At 37.3% G+C, this 20165-nt stretch overlaps 1 protein-coding gene across 2 annotated transcripts in view; it reads right to left on the bottom strand.

Annotated features, from left to right (window-relative positions):
• Nucleotides 1-979: 979 nt before the first annotated feature.
• Nucleotides 980-20165, bottom strand: part of LOC101421447 (zinc finger protein 135-like) — an 88959-nt gene continuing 69773 nt past the window's right edge. The window contains exons 2-7 of one of the 2 annotated variants that reach the window (XR_009186280.2): nt 17801-17887; nt 15749-15875; nt 14849-14941; nt 14216-14307; nt 11570-13763; nt 980-3480 (exon numbers count right to left, since the gene is read on the bottom strand). Coding sequence is in view for 1 of the 2 variants with exons in the window: in XM_012528565.4 (XP_012384019.1) it covers nt 12150-13763; nt 14216-14307; nt 14849-14941; nt 15749-15875; nt 17801-17833 (1959 nt within the window). In the remaining variant the exon portion in view is untranslated. Of the gene's footprint in view, nt 3481-9341; nt 13764-14215; nt 14308-14848; nt 14942-15748; nt 15876-17800; nt 17888-20165 lie in introns of those variants that run through there. The other variant, XM_012528565.4, reaches the window with a different exon arrangement.

Raw genomic sequence — 20165 nt, 5'->3', positions numbered from 1 at the left:
TGTCCATTCCAGGTAAAACAAATCACTGCCCCTTCCATGGTAGAAGTGGTCCAGTGTAGTCAGCCTGCCACCATTTAGTAGTCTGGTGACCTAGAGGAATGGTGCCATATCATGGGCATCATGTGGGTCTCTGCTGCTGGCTCAGCAGTGGATGTAGCCAAGCCAGCCTTGGTGAGGGGAATCTATGTTGCTGAGTCCATGCATAACCTCCATCCCTAACTCCATTACCATTCTGTTCATGAGCCTATTGGTCAGTGACAGGAGTGGCTGGGGAAAGAGACTGAGCATTAGCCACAGAGTGGGTCATCTTACCGCTTATTAAACTTCCTCTGCTGAAGTCATCCTCTGGTGAGAATTCACATGGGACACAAATATTTTCATGTTTTTTGCCCATTCAGAAATGTCTTCCCACATAACTCTTCCCCAGACCTCTTTGCAAAAAATTTTCCAATCATGTTCCTTGCAAGTCCCTGACCATTCAGCCAGACCCTTGGTAACTGCCTATGAATCAGTGCACAAATGAACCTCTGGCCATTTATTCTTTCAAACAAAATGAATAAGAGTATGCTGGTCAAACTTCTGCCCACTGGGAGGATTTGCCTTCACCATTATCCTTCTGTGACATCCCAGAAAAGGGCTGCAGTGCTGCAGCTGCCCACTTTGGGTGATAGCAGCATATCATGCAGAATCATCTGTAAACCAGGTCTCAGTTTTTCATCCTCAGTCAACTGATTGTAAGGGACTCCCCAAGAGGCTGAAGCTATGGGCTGGGAAAGAGAATGTAACATGGCATAGGTGGTGACCATGGGCATTTGAGCTACTTCCTCATGTAACTTACTTGTGCCTTCAGGACCCACTCAAGCCCTATCTCATATACACCACTTCCACTTTATTATGGAGAGCTGCTCTGCACATCCAACTTTATGGTTTGGTGGGTAAGACAAAACCCAGCTCATAACAGGTGACTCAGGTCTCATGGTAATTTGATGGCCCTTTTTTTAAAAAATTATATTTTATTTATTCATTTTTTCAAAAATATTACATTAAAAAAATATGAGATCCCCATTCACCCCCACCACCCCCACCCCACCACTCCCCCCACAGTAACACTCTCCCCCATCATCATGACACATCCATTACATCTGGTGAGTACATCTCTGGGCATCGCTGCACCCCATGGCCTGTGGTCCACACCATAGTCCACACTCTCCCACGTTCCATCCAGTGGGCCATGGGAGGACATACAATGTCCGGCAATTGTCCCTGCAGCACCACTCAGGACAACTCCAAGTCCCGAAAATGCCTCCACATCTCATCTCTTCCTCCCATTCCCCGCACCCAGCAGCCACCATGGCCACTTTTTCCACACCAATGCCACATTTTTTCTATTATTAACCACAATAGTTCATGAATAGAATATCATTAAGTCCACTCTAATCCTTACTGTATTCCTCTTTCCTGTGGACCTTGGCTTGGTTGTGTCCATTCCACATCTATGTCAAGAGGGGGCTTAGATTCCACATGGATACTGGATGCAATCCTCCTGCTTTCAGTTGTAGGCACTCTAGGCTCCATGGTGTGGTGGTTGACATTCTTCAACTCCATGTTAGCTGAGTGGGGTAAGTCCAATAAATCAGAGTGTAGGAGCTGAAGTCTGTTGAGGCTCAGGGCCTGGCTATCATACTGTCAGTCCAGAGATTCAAATCCCCTAGATATATCTTAAACCCCAGCACCAACTACAATTCCAGTAAAGTAGCATGAAAGGCTTGTGAAAAGAAATCACATCTGATGATGGCCCATTTTTAAGCGTTCATTTTCTACAAAGGCCCAGTAGCAGGCCAAAAGCTGTTTCTCAAAATGAGAGTAGTTATCTGGAGAAGATGATAGGGCTTTGCTCCAAAATCCTGAGGATCTGCATTGTGATTCTCTTTTAGGGGCCTGCCAAAGGCTCTAGACAGGATCCCTATTAGCCTCTGAAACTTCCAGTATCATTGGATCTGCTGGGCCATATGGCCCAAGTGATAGCGCAACTTGCACAGCAGCCTGGGCCTGTCACAGAACCTCCTTTTGTTTCAGACCCCAATCAAAACTAGTAGCTTTCCTGATCTCCTGGTAAATGGGCCAGAGTAGCACACACAAATGAGGAATGTGCTGTCTCCAAAATCCCAAGAGACCAACTAAGTGTTGTGCCTCTTTTTTGGTCATAGGAAGGGTCAGATGCAACAGGTTATCCTTCACTTTAGAGGGATATACTGACATGTCTTATGCCACTGGACACCTAGAAATTTCACTGAGGTGGAAGAAGCCTGTATTTTAGAGTTATATCTCATCTTCTCTCATGCAAGTGCCTTACCAATAAGTCTAGAGTCTTTGCTACTTCTTACTCACTAGTTCCTATCAACATGATATCATCAATATAATGGACCAGTGTGATGTCTTGTGGGAGGGAGATACAATCAAGGTCCTTGTGGACAATATTATGACATAGGGCTGGAGAACTGTTATACCCCTGAGGTCAGACAGTGAAGGCATACTGCTGATTTTGCCAGGTAAAAGCAAACTGTTTCTGGTGGTCCTTACTAATGGCAATTGAGAGAAAGCATTTGCCAGATCCACAGCTGTATGCCAGGTACCAGGGGATGTGTTGATTTCCTCAAGCAATGATACGACATCTGGCAGAGCAGTTGCAATTGAAGTCACCACCTGGTTAACTTTACAATAATCTACTGTCATCCTTCAAGATCCATCTGTTTTCTGAACAGGTCCAATAGGATAGTTGAAAGGGGATGTGATGAGAATCACTACCCCTGCAACCTTCAAATTCCTGATGGTGTCACTAATCTCTGCAATCCCTCCAGGAATCTAGTATTGTTTTTCATTTACTATTTTGCTAGGTAGGGGTAGTTTCAGTGGCTTTCACTTGACCTTTCCATCCATAATAGCCCTTACTCCACAATTCAGAGATCCAATGTGGGAATTCTGTCTGTTACTGAGTCTATCTATTCCAATTATGCAACTGGGTAAATAACCACAGAGTGGGTCCAGGGACCCACTGGAACAACTGTGAGATGGACTGGAGCTAAAACTCCTTTAAGCACCTGACTTCCATAAGCTCCTACTCTGGTGGATCATAGTGATGTTTTGGATCTCCTGGAATTAATGTCACTTCTGAGCCAGTTTCTAATAATCACCAAAGTGTCTGATCATTTCCTTTTCCCCAATGCACTGTTACTCTGTTAAAATGCTGTAGTTCTCCTTGGGGAAAGGTGGAAGGAAGATTGACAGTATAAATTTTTGGCAGTTTAATAGGATCCTTCCCCAAAGGGACCTGGCCTTCTCATTCAAGTGTCTCTGGGTCTGAAATCTGTCTCAAGTCTGGGAATTCATTAAGGGGCTGTGATTCCCTGCATCTGTAATTTGAGTTAGGGTTTTGTTCACTCAACCTAGAACTCTTCTGTTTATACAGGTCCAGAGGATAATCTATGAAGAAGAAAGAACAATCATGAACATTTACACACCTAAACAGGGCTTCTAAAAATACATGTGGCAAATATTGTAAAAACCAAGTGAAGAAATACATGCCTGTACAGTTATAGTGGAGGATGTTAATATACCATTATCAACATTAAACAGAACATCTCAGCAGAAAATCAATAGAGAAATAAAGGCCTTGAATAATACATTAGAGGATCCAGACCTAATATTTACAAATCATTACACCCAAATACATCCAGATATACACTCTTCTCAAGTGCACATAGATCATTCTCCAGGATAGATAACATGCTAGGCCCTGGGAAAAATCTCAATGGATTCAGAATGATTGAAATTATACAAAGTATTTTCTCTGACCACAATGGAATGATCTGGAAATCAATAAGAAGAGAGGCGTAATAGGCACAAAAATATGGAACTTAAAAAACATACTGTTAGACAATCAGTGGGTCAAGGAGGATATTGCAAAAAATAAGTAACTACATTGAAACTAATGACAATGACAACACAATGTATCAAAACTTATGGGATGCAGCAAAGTCTGTTCCTAGAGGGAAATTCATAGCCTTAAAATGCCTATATTACAAAAGAAGAGCTAAGAGGAAAGATCTAACTGCACACCTGGAGGAATTAGAAAAAGTAAAACAGATTAATCCCATAAAATATGAAGATGGAAATATTAATAAGAGATTAGAGCAGAGTTAAATGAAATTAAAAATTAAAAGCACTAGAAAAAATATACAAAACCAAAAGCCGCTTCTTTGAGGTTAATTGACAAACCTTTAGCTGGAAAATAAAGAAAAAAAGAGAAAAGATCGAAATATATAAAATAAAAGTTGAGGAAGGCATATCACCACAAATACCATAGAAATAGAATATCATAAGGGTATACTTTAAAAAATTGTATGCCAACAGATGGATAATTTAGAGGGAATGGACAAATTCCTAAAAACCCACGAACATCCTACATTGATGAAAAAAGAAATTCATGAACTGAGATCAATCATAACAATGAGATTGAACTAGTCATCAAGAAAACCCCAAATAAGAAGTGCCCAGGACCAGGTGGTTTTACAGGTGAATTCTACCTAACACTCCAGAAAAAATTAACACCAATGTTGCTTAAATTCTACAAAAAAAAAAAAAAAAAAATAGAAGTAGAGGGAACATTGCCTAACTCAGTCTGATGCTAACATCATCCTATTACCAAAGCCAAAGATGTCACAAGAAAGGAAAACTATAGACCAATCTCTCAAATGAACTTAGATGCTAAAATCCTCAACCAGATACTTGCTGCTAATCATATTCTAAGACACATCAAATGAATTAATCAATTATATACCATGGTTAAGTGGGCTTCATTCCTGAGGGAAAAAATCAAATGATCATCTCAATTCATGCAGAGAAAGCATCCAACAAAACACAACACCCTTTCCTGATAAAAACTTAAAAAAAAAATAGGAATAGAAGGAAACTTGATGAACATGAAAAAGGGTATATATAAAAAACACACAGCTAACATCATATTAAATGGTGAAATCCTAAAAGCTTTCACTCTAAGATCTAGAATGAGATAAGAATGCTCAAAGTCACTTGCTTATTTAACATTCTGTTAGAATTACTTGCTCAAGGACCTGGGCAAGAAAAAAATATAAACATCTTCCAAGTTAAAAAGGAAAAAGTAAAAATTTCACTATTTGAGATGACATAATCCTATACCTTGAAAGCTCTGAGAAAGCTGCAGCAGAGCTTCTAGACTTTATAAATGTATGCACTAAAGTTGCAGGATATAAGATTAATGTCCAAAAATCAGTGCAGTTTTTCTCTACACAAATAATGCACAACGTGAGGAGGAAATGAAGGGAAAAAATCCCACTTATTACAGCAACAGAAAGATGTAAATACCTAGGAATAAATTCTACAAAGGATGTAAATGACTTGTATACAGAAAACTACACAAAACTTTTTAAAAGTAAATCAAAGAAGACCTAAATAAATGGAAGAACATTCCATTTATGGATAGGAAGACTAAACATCATAAAGAGGTCTCTCTTAAGCAAAGGGATTTACAATTTAAAACAATCCCAAATAAAAAACTCTGAAGATTATTTGGAAGGACAAGGGGCCCTGAACAGCCAAAGACATATTGAAAAAGGAAACTGAAATCAGAGGAATAACACTACATGACCTTAAGGCATACTACACAACTACGGTGGTCAGATTTAATAGTATGGGCAAAAGGATTGTGCCAATTGTCATACTGACCAATGGAACTGAATTGAGAGTTTCAAAATAGATCCTTGCATATACAGTCAATAGATATTCAAGAAGTCCACCAAGCCAACTCAACTTAAGACAATGGGCTCGTCAACAAAGGGTGCTTAAAGAACTGAGAGGAACACCATCTTCCTACCTTATACAAAAATTAACTCAAGATGGATAAAAGACCTAATATATAAGAACCAAGACAATGAAGAACTTGGAAAGTATTGTAGGGAAGCATCTACAAGATCTTGTATTAGAAAATGGTGTGATGAAGTTTATACCCAAAACACAAGCAACAAAAGAAAATATGGATAAATAGGACCACCCCAAAATTTAAAACTTTTATACCACAAAGGAATTTATCAAGAAAGTGAAAAGGCAGCCTACCAAATGGGAGAAAATATTTGGTAACCATATATCTGAAAGGGCCTAATATCCAGCATATATAAATCCTACACCTCAAAAATAGACAAACTAACCATTTTTAAAAGAGGGAAGGGTTTTGATGAGACACTTCTCCAGAGAAGAAACACAAATGGCTAAAAATCTAATGAAAAGATGTTCAACATCCCTAGCTGTTAGGGAAATACAAATCAAACCTACAATGAGATATCATCTTACACATATTAGACTGGCATCTATTAAAAAAACCAATGACTCCAAGTGCTGGAGAGGATGTGCACGAATGAGAAAAATTATCCACTACTGGTCAGAAGGCAGAATGATGCAACCATTCTGGTGGAAAGTTTGGCAGTTCCTCAGGAAGCTAACTATTGAAATACCATATGATCCACCAATCCTGCTGCTGGGTATATATCCAGAAGAACTGAAAGCAAGGATATGAAAAGATACATGTGCACCAACATTCATAGCATCATTATTCACTATTGCCAAAAAATTAGTAGCAACCCAAATGTCCATATCAGATGAATGGATAAACAAACTTGGTATATACATACAATGGAATATTACTCAATTGTAAAAAGGAATGCAGTACTAACACATAGGATAACATGAATGAACCATGAACAAGACATTATGTTGAATGAAGTAAGCCAGGCACTAATGTACATTAGATGACCTTACTGACAAGAATTAGGCAACTTGAGCAGACTCCCAAAGCTAAAGTATGGAAGATAGGTTTACAGACAGAAAGGAAGTAGAGCATTGTGAGCCAATGCCCATATGGGAAAAATCTACAAGGTGGAAGGGTGTACTTGTACACTGCATGGGAATGACAGTGGTGCAGTGATGCTATTGGGTTGGGCAGTGCTGGCCTGTGAAGGTTGTAGGGTCAGGGTTGCTACAATGTCCATTGAACTGGGGGAGGGAGTAAATGAACTGTGGGGATCTGCACATACGTGATTTAAACTACAATCTTGGTGATTTTTTTTTTTGCTAATATGGCAGGCAAGTGTTACTGGTTTAGGATGTTATATGTGGAGGCATGTAGGACAGGGTGCACCCAGCGCAGTCTTCTAGGGAGCATGTGACTGTTCATCCTGTCATAGGGCATAGTATCATATCACTGCATGGAGACTCACAAATGAATAAGATGTTGGACTGCATTTCTGAGAAGTACGGCTATATTCTCAAATAGGGTTGGGGGTCTCTCAAGAGCAGAGGCAGTGCCTAATAAGGGAGGACAGGCCTGTATGTCAAGTCCTCAATATTGTGGCAAGTAAGTATGAATCTTGTACTTCAAGGAGTGATGTTTGCTGGTTTCCCTGGGTCCCAAGGGGAGCTGGAGGGAGGAATAGAATAGATGGAATTAAGGGACTTTGGGGGCCATTGAAATTGTTCTGCATTATATTGTAATAATGGTCACAAGCAATGAACTTTAACAATTTCATCAAAATTTATAAAAACGTGTGTTCCAAAATGTAAACAATAATGGAAACCATTAGCCACGATTAGTAGCAATGTTTTGATATTTGCATATCAATGGTAACAAATGTACCATCAACATGTAAAATGTTATTCACAGGGGAAAGGAGTAAATGGGGGGGGGGGGGGGTTGTTGGGTATGTGGGAATCCCCGATATTCTTTATGTGACTTTTCTGTAACTGAAAGCTTCTTTGAAGATAAAATGAAAAAATAAGACCCTGGGGGGAATTAATGGAAGAAAATGTCACTGCACATGCAAGATAACATAATTGACAGTGATGAAAGACATGTCAATTTTTAAAAATTTTATTGTTTTTATTTCATTATTTCAAATTCTTTTTAATATTTTTTATTTTTTGACATTTTTTAAAACTACCATTATTATTTTCATATTAACTTTACTTGGTTATATTGTTGGCTTCATCTTCATTTTTGGATCACTGAAGTATTACAGCTGTGGGAGGGGAGAATCTTTGGTGCATGGTGTCAGTGATGAGGATGCAAAGGAGGAAGTTCACCTGAGGCATATTTATAAGATATGAATGAGTTCCAATGTTCATGGGGCATTGTCATGATGGGTGATCAACTCAATAACTGAAAGAATATCCAATTCCCATAATGAGGAGTTCTTCCACATTCTCGAATGGGACAGCAAGACTCAAAATACAGGAGCATTGACATATGAAGTAGGATGGACCATTGACAGGCCCTTGATATTGATGACTGTATTTATGAACCTTTTCTTTTGAAATTGAAAATTAGCCTAGTGTTCTAGATTGCCTAAGAGTCACCTTCTGAAAGCCTCCTTGTTGCTTAAATGTGGCTTCCCTCTAAGCCAAAATTAGTATATAAATGCATTATGTTCCCCAGCATGAGACAAGATTTCCAGGGATGAGCCTCCCTGGCACTGAGGGATAACTATCAAGCATCAACTAGCAATGGAACTCAAAAAAGACCTTGACCAGAAGGTGGAAATGGTAAATACATATATTTATATGGCTAAGAGACTTCAATATGAGTTGGGAGTTCATCTCAGAGGTTAGGCTTATGCACACCTCAGAAGGATACCATTGATTGCCCCAGTAGATATTGCCTCAAATAGAGGGGCTGCTGAGGGCTCGAGACATCCATACACTATTGGTAGTGCAGAAAGCTCAGGAGTTTATTGTGCAGTCAATGGACCCTTTGAAATTTATGCCCCCCAGTTGACAGAATTGGACTCAGTCATGGTTTCCTTACACATGACTCTTCTGCCCCTTCTATTTGAATTTTAGGTAGTATTGAAGTTGACAGGTCTATGTCCAAGAGACTTAAATCTTTGGACTTTCCATGTATCAGCTGGACCCTGAATCTCAATAGGGTTGCAACACATATTCACCACTTCTTTGGAAACACCCAGGACAACTAACAAGATAAAGATGGACAAACACCATCCCAAGGAAGAGAATGTTCAACTGGAAGCAAGTCTTTCCCATCCACCCACTGGATGGGACATAAGCCCCCTCTCAATTAGAGGTGGAGTGGGCATCAGCAACCCAGAACCCTCAGCATTGGGGAATGATCAATGGACTAGAGAACACACTGTTATTCTACTAAAGACTTATTCTAGAAAGGAAGAACTTTTATCATTGATGTGGAAGCAGCGGCTTATGGAGATTTGAGTGGAGGGAGAGGGAAAAATAATAATATGGGATTTTGGGGATATTGGAATTGTCCTAAAAGATGTTGCCATGACAGATACAGGCCATTAAAAATCTTGTCATAACTTACACAATTGTGCAGGAGAGAGTTTAAACTATAACAAAAACTATAATCCACATTTAGTGGCAATGATCCAATCTGTTCATCAATTGAAACAAATGGGAACAGACTTTGGCCCAGTGGTTAGGGCGTCCGTCTACCATATGGGAGGTCCGCGGTTCAAACCCCGGGCCTCCTTGACCTGTGTGGAGCTGGCCATGCGCAGTGCTGATGCGCGCAAGGAGTGCCGTGCCACGCAAGGGTGTCCCCCGCGTGGGGGAGCCCCACGCGCAAGGAGTGTGCCCGTGAGGAAAGCCGCCCAGCGTGAAAAGAAAGTGCAGCCTGCCCAGGAATGGCGCCGCCCACACTTCCCGTGCCGCTGACGACAACAGAAGCGGACAAAGAAACAAGATGCAGCAAATAGACACCAAGAACAGACAACCAGGGGAGGGGGGGGAAATTAAATAAATAAATAAATCTTTAAAAAAAAAAAAATTGAAACAAATGTACCACATGAATGAAGGATGCTGTTAATATGGAATGTGTGGGTGGGGTAGGGACTGCAGCATATAGGAATCCCCTACCTTTTTCATGTATCATTTATGTAATCTAAGTATGTTTAAAAATGATTCTAAAAACTATTACAAAAAATAGGCAGACCATTCTCTCACACCATATACAAATATAAAGTCAAAAGCACATGGTTTCATTTAATAAGCAAATATAAATCACTTCATGAAAATGCAATTAGATTAGTTATATAAGGTTGTGACATGATACATTGCAAGCTGATTTTTAAGGGGTGTGGAGTTTTTCTTTATGGAGTAATGAAATTGTTCTAAAACTATTTTGGTGATGAAAGCACATTTTTATTTATACTAAGACCCACTGATTATACACTAAGGATAGATTGTATGTTATGTGTCTGTATCTCAATTAAACTTCTTTAAAATAAGTATGCAAGAATAGTAAAAAACAGCAGCTATTACAGCAGGAAAATCAGAGATTGAGTGAAGAACTTTTGTTTTTGTTTTATTATTATTGAAATAATGAAAATGTTCTAATAATGATTGAAGTGATGAATGCACAACTATATGATTATGCCAAAATACCAGTGACTCCACACTTTGGGTGGATTGTATCCTTTCCTAATATGCATCCATGAAATTGACTTGTTTTAATAAAAAAAGCCTAGCTGTAAATTTCCATATTTGCATGTTCTGCATCTTAAAGTTTTAAATGTCAATCATTATAATGTCACAGCCTATGGGCATGGAATGTTTGGAATCTAGTAGATATTTTATTATTAGCAAGATGAATAAAAGCAGTGTATTTTTCCTGGATACTTTCTACTGGGAAATTAGTGATGGGGAGGGTGAATGATCTGGACCTCTGCCTGGCACAGTGAACTACTATGTGCATGAATCTTACACCCACTGACAAAGATTCTAGTCATGCAGATGTAGTCTTGCTATCTCTAATATTAGGAACAAACTGACCATATCTCTTCCTCCCCTTCAGATATTTAATCACTGACACAGGAAGGGCAACCAGAGAACTGTACTCATTTATGTGGGAAAGACTCCAACTCACAGATTTCACACATTCTCTTATCTCCAAACATAAAATTTCCAGTTGATGTCCACAAAACTCCCATCAGATACACAATCATTTTCCCAAACCCCTCAAACAATATCCATCACAGAAACAAAATTACTAATGCCCACAAACTCCCCAATCTCTGAATAAATGATTTTTTCATGATTTTTATTTGCATTATCCACCATGAATTTTTTGGAAATCCCTCATGTGGTTTCATCCTCCTAATAAAGTCTTCTTCCTCTTATTTAATGTTTTGCAGTTATTCTTACACTGTGTTTCCTTTAGCACACTAAGGCTTAACTTTGACTGAATGGTAGTGGACAGAGATTAAAGACCTAGTGTTTTACTCTTTTGGAGTTTACTCATTTAATTTAAGGGAAAATTGGGAATTAAGGCAATCCCACATTGAATACTGATGTAGAATTCCTCACATGTGATTTCTCTGATTAGCTTATCACTTAGAAAGGTAGATAAGGTCTCTCCAATCACATTATATTTACATTATGTGCTTTCTCACATAGTATATCATTTATCTTTTAAGGGTTTTGCTATATAAATGACATGCATATGGGTTCTTACCAGTATGAATGTCAGATAATCTGAAGTATTATGGATGACTATCAGAACTTCTGAACACATTAAAAATGGTTATGACACTTATAGGGTTTCTCTCCAGTGTTAGTTCTCTCAGGTCATTGAAGATGGGAATGTTGACTGGAAAGTTTCTTGCATTGATGACATTCATAGAATTTCTCTCCAGTGTAAGTTGTCTCATGTCATCTAATACTAGAATAATTACTGCTTTCCTACATTGGTGACATTTATATTTTATCTCCAAGGTGTCTTCTTTCATATTTTATCATGGAAGAGGGATGAATGAAGCCTTCCCCATAAATACAGCATTCATAGTGTTTCTCTTCAGTATGAGTTCTTTCATATTGCTGAAGAAGGGAATTTCAACTGAACGCTTCCCTGCAGAGATGTCATTCATGGGGTTTCTCTCCAGTGTGAGTTCTCTGATATTTTTAGGGACGTGACTGAATTTTATCTCATAAAGAGGACATTCATAGGGTTTCTCCCCAGTGTGATATCTCTCATGTTGTTAAGGATAAGCATATTGACTGAAGGCTTTCCCACATAGATGACATTCGTAGAGTTTCTATCTAGTGTGAATTTTCTCATGTTGTCTTAGGTTAGAGGATTGAGTGAAGGCTTTTCCACAAAAGTGACATTCATATGGTTTCTCTCCAGTGTGAATTCTCAGATGTACTATAAGAGAAGAGGAGTAACTGAAGGCTTTCCCACAGATATGGCATTCATGGGGTTTCTCTCCAGTGTGAGTTTTCTGATGGCTTTTTAGGGATGAGGTGTGCCTGAACGCTTTCCCACAAAGATGACATTCATATATTTTCTCTCCAGTGTGAATTACCAGATGTTTTTTTAGGGAAGAGGAGTGACTAAGAGCTTTCCCACAAAGATGACATTCATTTGTTTTCTCTCCAGTGTGAGTTTTCTGATGGCTTTTTAGGGATGAGGCATGCCTGAAGGCTTTCCCACAAAGATGACATTCATACATTTTCTCTCCAGTGTGAATTATCAAATGTTTCTTTAGGGAAGAGGATTGACTGAGGGCTTTCCCACAAAGATGACATTCATTTGTTTTCTCTCCAGTGTGAGTTATCTGATGTTTTTTGAGGGAAGAGGAGTGACTGAAGGCTTTCCCACAAAGACGACATTCATGGGCTTTCTCTCCAGTGTGAGTACTTTCATGATATAGAAGGGAAGAAGATGTAAAAAAGGCTTTCACACAAAGACGACACTGATAGGGTTTCTTTCCAGTATGAGTATTCTTATGATATTTAAGGGAAGTGGATGTAGTGAAGGCTTTCCCACAAAGGTGACATTCATAGGGTTTCTCTCCAGTGTGAAATCTCTCATGTAGTTTAAGATGAGCATAGTATCTGAAGGCTTTCCCACATAGATGGCATTCATGTGGTTTCTCTCCTGTGTGAGTTCTCTCATGTTCTCTTAAGTTAGAGGATCGAACAAATGCTTTCCCACAAAGGTGACATTCATAGGGTTTCTCTCCAGTGTGAATTCTCTGATGTATTTTAAGGTAAGAGGGTTTCCTGAAGACTTTCCCACAAAGATGGCATTCACGGGGTTTCCTTCCAGTGTGAGTTCTCTGGTGTCTTTTTAAGTCAGAGGAGTAATTGAAGGATTTCACACAAAGATGGCATTGATACGGTTTCTCTCCAGTGTGAGTTCTTAGATGTACTATAAGGGAAGAGGAGTGACTGAAGGCTTTCATACAAAGATGACATTCATAAGGTTTCTCTCCAGTGTGAGTTCTCCGATGATTTTTTAGGGAAGAGGAGCGTGTGAAGGTTTTCCCACAAAGACAGCATTCATGGCGTTTCTCTTCAGCAGGAGTTCTCTCAGGTCTTTGAAGATGGGAATGTTGACTGAAAATTTTCCCACAAAGGTGACATTCATGGTATTTCTCCCCAACAGTAATTTCATTGTATTGTCTATGGTCAGAGCATTGCATACAATTATTAGCACTTTGGTAACATTCATGTGATTTATTTTCAGGGTTAATATGTTTCTCTTGATTAAAGGATGAATGATCACTGAGGATGGTTGGAGGTGGTTTGTTGAAATAAGATTTCTTCGTCATGTGAATTAATGCATGTTTCACTGTGGATATGTGAGAGGAATCCTCTTGCAAATAATTACATTTAAAGGAATTCTTTTTGTTGTGAAATCTTTGCTGTGGGGAATGAGATGTGAGATTGTAAAACATTTGTAAATAAAAATGAATTTCTTCATTTCCCTACATATGAAATCTAGTCTTAAGCACTAGTGATAGACTCCAATTAAAATACTTACCATGTTGGCTTCATACATACATTTTTCTATTTCGTACTTAGATATTCTTTAATATAACAATCTAATTGCAGAGGCATTGGATCAATTTTGAGCTTTATTATGTTTCCAAGATTATGTACATGAAACATGTTTATGGAATTCATTTTAGATATGAACTCAGGTAAGAATTTGTGTTCAGGTTAATTTTTACTTTAATTCAAACTATCAAAGATTGTTGCTAGATTAGCACTTAAACCCAACATAAATTACAGTTTCATGATTTTACTGAATTCCTAATTCATTCCATTCCTAGGACTATGTTTAGAATAATAGGGTTCACAAAATTAAGCTCACCAATTCCATGATTTTAGAAATGTCTTTCCTACAGGTAGATTGATTGAATATCATTTCTATCATTTCACATGTTTTAAAAGCACTTTTCTTCCCTGTAGTAATAGAAAAGAAAAAAACAAAATAAACTATTAGAATAGCATTGGGGGACAAAAATTTTGGGAAGTTCCAAGTATCTCTTTCAGTATGATTCCTACATTCACAATTAGAAGGGAAATACTGAATTAATAAATACGTCAAAAATAAGAAAACATTATAGTACATTATAATCAGAAAAGAATTTCAGGCATAGAATATGAGAAAAAATAATTTGGGATGTCAGGGAGGTAAAAAAGAGGGAAAATAGTCCAACAATAGGAAAAAAACAAGGATCATTATGTGAAGGTTTAACTGCAGTAACAAATGAATATCCCTTTAACAATGCCAATTACATTTGATAAAGTTTGAGAAACATATGGAATAAACATGTGACTAAAATTTTCCCTATATCCTCAGCTACATTTTAGAAATCAAAACTCATATAAGGAAACTTAAAGAAATCATAATTCACTTAAGGAATTCCAAAGTTAAAATACTGAAACACATACTCCCTATGTCATGAGACCCCTCTTCTATGCACAGGTCCTTAGAGCTCACCTGAATTCTGGTATTGAGGAAATCCTATTCCTTCTCTCCACACATCTCCTTGTCCCAACTGTGAAATCAAATCGGTTTTGGAAACTTGACACCCTGTTTGTATTAAAAAGAAGTTACCTGGATTTTGAGTTGTGATATTAACTGTGCAAGATCATGATATACATGGCAGGTTACCAAAGAATAAGGCTAGCACTGAAGGTCAGCAATGCAACAAAACCTAGAACTCAGATAACTGATAATATTTCCAGAGAAATTGTAATGCTTCAATTTTTGCCCATTTCAATGAGGACCACTGGTTATTGTTACCCATGCACTAGTACAGAGTCAACTATATTCTAAATGGGGAGAAATCTATGTTTCCAAAGTGACTGAATATTATGTTCAAAAATAATCCTATTAATGTAAATCCCAAAAGAATGATCTAAATTCCATATGGAAAAACATACATGCGAGGAATTTATACTACTATGTTCTGAAGTCTCAGCATAGCCATTGGATCAGAATATTTCACCACAGTCAATAACTTATCCATTCAAAATTATTCATTGAGTTCTCAGCATAGCACTGAGTGCTGGAAACTGAGATTCAAGATAGATATTAAGCTGTGGTCAAGAATATTAAATTCTATGGGGGTAAACTATATGTAAAAAAAATTAGGAAACAAAAATTTAGGAGTTTTATATTTTATAACACAATTTATAACACAATATGAATGTTCATAATACAATATAAATGTATTAAAATCATAAAATATCAGGGAAAAAGATTATACAATATGGAGAATGTATTTGAATAAATAGAAGACAATTCATGCTAAATTTATTGGTATTTATACATATATATACATAGGTGGTAGAAAGATAAGTGATAGAGATGGTAGAAAAATTTTAAGAATCTCACCTACTGAGACCAGGTTATTGATATTCTCCAGCATCACTTCTCTGAACAGCTTTTGCTGGGATGTGTCTAACAGGTCCCACTCTTCCTGGGTGAAGTCTACAGTCACATCCTTGAAGGTCACATACTCCTAAAACATCACAGAAATTTGTGTTCACACAGCAGGATCCTAAGCAATGTTCTGAGTGTGATATAGAAAAAAGCACTAAAGAAGAAGAAACAGTGCATATACAATTCAAAATGTGTATGGGGTTGCACTAACAGCATTCTCAATGCTGAACTGTCATCTGCCTTTCAGATGCACTCAGACACATACACACTCTGAATACATAATACCACACTGTAAAAGAAAATCATATGACATGGGATGGTATACACACCTGGAAATTTCCCAGTTTACTTCTAATTATGTCTTCTTCCTGCTGATTATAAGGTGTTGTGGGAAACTGGCTTACCTGTTTGTTATTGTAAATGTTACACCTGTTAAATGTAGCAGTTGTTAGATGTTGCAGTTATTCCCTATTATTGTAAATGATGTTGCAGTTCATATAGCAAACAGCTGCTTGGCAGTTTCCCAATAAATGCAAGGGGACAACTAGGGTTGAGGCTCTCAGTTCTAGAAGCTGTGAGTTCCCTGGTCCCAGGTTTGTCTCCCCTCTTGTGTCTCTACCTTTATTTCTGTGTTGCCTGTCCTTCTAGCCAACCTATTATGAGCTGAATGCAGCAATAAGGCTTTCATTCAAGCTTCAAAAGTAAATAAATCTTTACAAATAATTCTAAGTAAATTTACAGACTTATTGTAAGGTGAGTAATATCCATATTTCATTTTTAAAAAATGAGTATGCTTAGATTATTCCCTATACAGATGACCTCAATTTCCTTTCATTCATAAAATCATTTAAGAATAGGTTATGCATTTTGACAAATGCAAGTTAATGTATGAATCACTTTCTATCTAAATTCAATTCACAGGTCTATTTATTCATTAAAATGGCAGAGAAACTTGAAGAAATATCCAGAATTCTGCTAAAATGAATAGGTTTCAAATCAATAAGTACTGCCTTCCTTAGTGCTACATAGCCCAGGTATTCATTGTAATATATAAACATAGGTGGTTCAGGGTCATGAGCCAGGGATTGCTGAGACAGTTGTACTGAATGTGACCTTAGACTGACAATTCCTGTGGAAGGAGACCTCCCAATCTCAACATTTTCTGGCATCTACAAATACCACTTTTCATTGTCTTGCTTTTATCTTCATCTCATCTATGCGTGAAAGATTAAAAGAATCCTGTTCATTGCTTCTGGTCTCTCCAAATCATCAAAAATATTCACAGAGAAATAAATTTTATACTATTTACTATAAAGTTCCTGAAACCACAGTCACAATGAAGGAAAAATTAATTCCTATATAAGTTTGCCTTAGAAAACAGAAGTAAGGAAATTTGAACAACAGTGGTAAGGTGAACTTTAGTTTTCTTTTTTAAAAATATTTCAAAATGAGAAAATATTTTCCATCAAAATTTTAAGAAAATTAAAGTTGGGGAAAATAAATAAATTATTTCTCATTTCCTTTAATTTACTAACCTTCTTATGCTTCTGGCAATTATCCTACCCTACACCACAGTACGTGTAATGCTGGATTGACTCCACATCTGAAAACTCAGCCTCTTTTCTGATTATAAACTTCTCTTCTTGTTCATCTCTGTCACTTCTATTCATTACATGCCAGGGCCAACCTCAGGCACTAATATGATCAATGAATTCATTAATTATCCAATGATGCCATGGATGTGTAAGAAAAAGAAAACATCTGTCATTTTTTCAGAGAATACAGTCTATGGAAGCTGGAACCAACTCTTGCAATTACCTTGGAAGGATACTCATTCATCAGTCCCTAACTTACCACAATTATTAAAGAGTTCTATATAAACTTAATTTAAGCTCCGATGATTAAATAGCTCTTGAATATACTTGAAATATCCATGCCAATAGGAGAAATCTTCCCACCTGCTGGCAACAAAAGTGCAATTTCAGTGAACCATTCCTTACTCACCTGTGATTGCATTGTAAATACTTTAGATGTCATCTACCTTCCTCTGGATTTGCAACTCACAGCCAAACAAGCAGAAGGTAAGCAAAGCTAAGAATGAAAGAAGAGGACTTAAGATTCAAGTCTTGACAACTTTCAGGCCCACCTGTCATGAATGCTAAACCCTTCACCCAGGAGTATATCTAAACCAAAAAACAAAAGGAAATAATGGGAGGACTCCCCTTTCCCAGGTCAAGATGCTGGAGGTCTTGTCTTCTCTGGCTAGTGAAGATGATATGATTACCTTCACTGTACATATAAGAACATGAAAATTCATGAATTATATTCATTAATTAGCCACATTGTTTAGAAACTTGTAGTTCATTCTGATTCCAAAACATAGGAATTCCTGACCAAAATCACATCTGGAATTGGGTCCTCACCACAAGAGGAAACGGACTGGAATTTCTCAGTATTAAAATAGCACTGGTTCTCTCACATGCATTTTGTCTTCTGGACTCTCCCTTCCTTCTCTACCATGAACCTGAAGTTTTGTCCTAACACACCTTAGTTCTTCCATATGTGATATATACCAATGCAAATCCCTCATCACTAAGGTCTGCATCTAACCATGGTGTATTTGGAAATCAACTAACAAATTTAAGAATATATATTATTGAAAGTATATATACATTATATATACACACACACACACAGTCTACTATGGGGTTGATCAGATCGAGGATTAACTTAGGCATTTGTATCTCAAATTCAGGAACAAAATTATTATATTCACATATTTGGAGAATTATATATTTTTAATAACTTAATCTTTACAGTAAGCAGCTGATAAGTTTAATTTACTCATTTAATAAATGTTCCAAATAGAGGTTCAGAGAGCTGAGGTAATGTGACAAACTTATGAGGTCAGAAAAGACACAGCTATATTTAATTTTTTTTCTTCCAATACCCCAAATTCAAATATCTTAAGGGTTACATGCAAAACTTAGGTACTACATGGAATGTCACCTCTCATTTAATAATCAGATAACCTGTTGTTAAAACTTTCTCTTCATATACTTTGTTACAATTAAACCCATGCACAGGTTCTCCTGTCACAAGGAAACCTTCATTGTATTAAACCCACTTCCCAAACATTAGCTTATACCTCATGTAATCTTTACTGCCAGATTTAACCAAAGCATACATATTTCAGCATACAATTCCTGGAAAGTATATTTACTATATGTTTCAATAAATATCTTACAATTTTCTACATCTGCCCACATAGGAGGTTATTATAATTTCCTGTCATGTTTATCACTGCTTGTGACACAGAACATTACTGAGCTCTTGCTTTATGACTAAATACAGGACCACAACTCCTACTTTCAAATATACCTGGGAAATAGACTGCATTTTGGATGAGGGTTCCCATTCCTCCACATTCTCTCCAACATTGTGGTCCCCTGTTTTTCTAATTGCTATGAGTCTAACGGCTGTAACATGGTATCTATTGTAGTTTTCATTTGTATTTCCCTAATAGCTAGTGATGTTGAGCATACTTTCATGTGCATTTTATCCATTTGTATTTTTTCTTTGGGTAAGTGTCTATTTAAATCTCTTGCCCAATTATTAAATGGGCTGTCTTTATTTTCCAAAAGGATTAATTATATATGTTGGATATTAGGTTTCTTTCAGATATATGGTTGCCAAATATTTTCTCCCATTGGGTAGGCTGTACATTCACTTTCTTGACAAATTCTTTGGAAGTGCAAACAGTTTTAATTTGGGGGAGGTCTCATTTACCTATTTTTTCTTTTGCTGCTTGTACTGTTGGTGTGAAGTTCATGAAGCCATTTCCTATTAAAAGGTCCTGTAGGTGTTTCCCTACATTGTCTTCCAAGGTCTTTATGGTCTTAGCTCTTATATTTAGATCTCTGATCCGTCTTGAGTTGATTATTGTATAACGTGAGATGGTGTTCCTCTCCCATTCTGTTGCATATGGATATCCAGTTCTCCAAGCATCATTGATGGAAGAGGCCATTTTCTCCCAGTTGAGTGGGCTTATCAAATATCAAATAACTGTACATGTGAGAATCTATATCTGAACTCTCAATTCAGTTCCATTGCTAAGTCTAACCTTGGGCCAAGACCATGCCGCTTTGACCACTATAGCTTTGTAACATGTTTTAAAGTCAGGTAGTATGATGCCTCCAATTTCATTTTTCTTTTTCAATATGTCTTTGGTATTTGGGGCTTGCAAATAAATTTCAGTTAGTTTTTCCAATTCAATAAAAAATGCTGTGCCAATTTTTATTGGGATTGCATTAAATCTGTAGATTAGTTTGGATACTATAGACATCTTAATGATATTTAGTCTTTGTAT

This window comes from Dasypus novemcinctus, chromosome 6 (genome assembly GCF_030445035.2).
Source record: "Dasypus novemcinctus isolate mDasNov1 chromosome 6, mDasNov1.1.hap2, whole genome shotgun sequence".
NCBI classification, from domain to species: Eukaryota; Metazoa; Chordata; class Mammalia; order Cingulata; family Dasypodidae; genus Dasypus; species Dasypus novemcinctus.
Note: the sequence above shows the minus strand (reverse complement) of the source record. Positions and strands in the feature narration are given on the sequence as shown.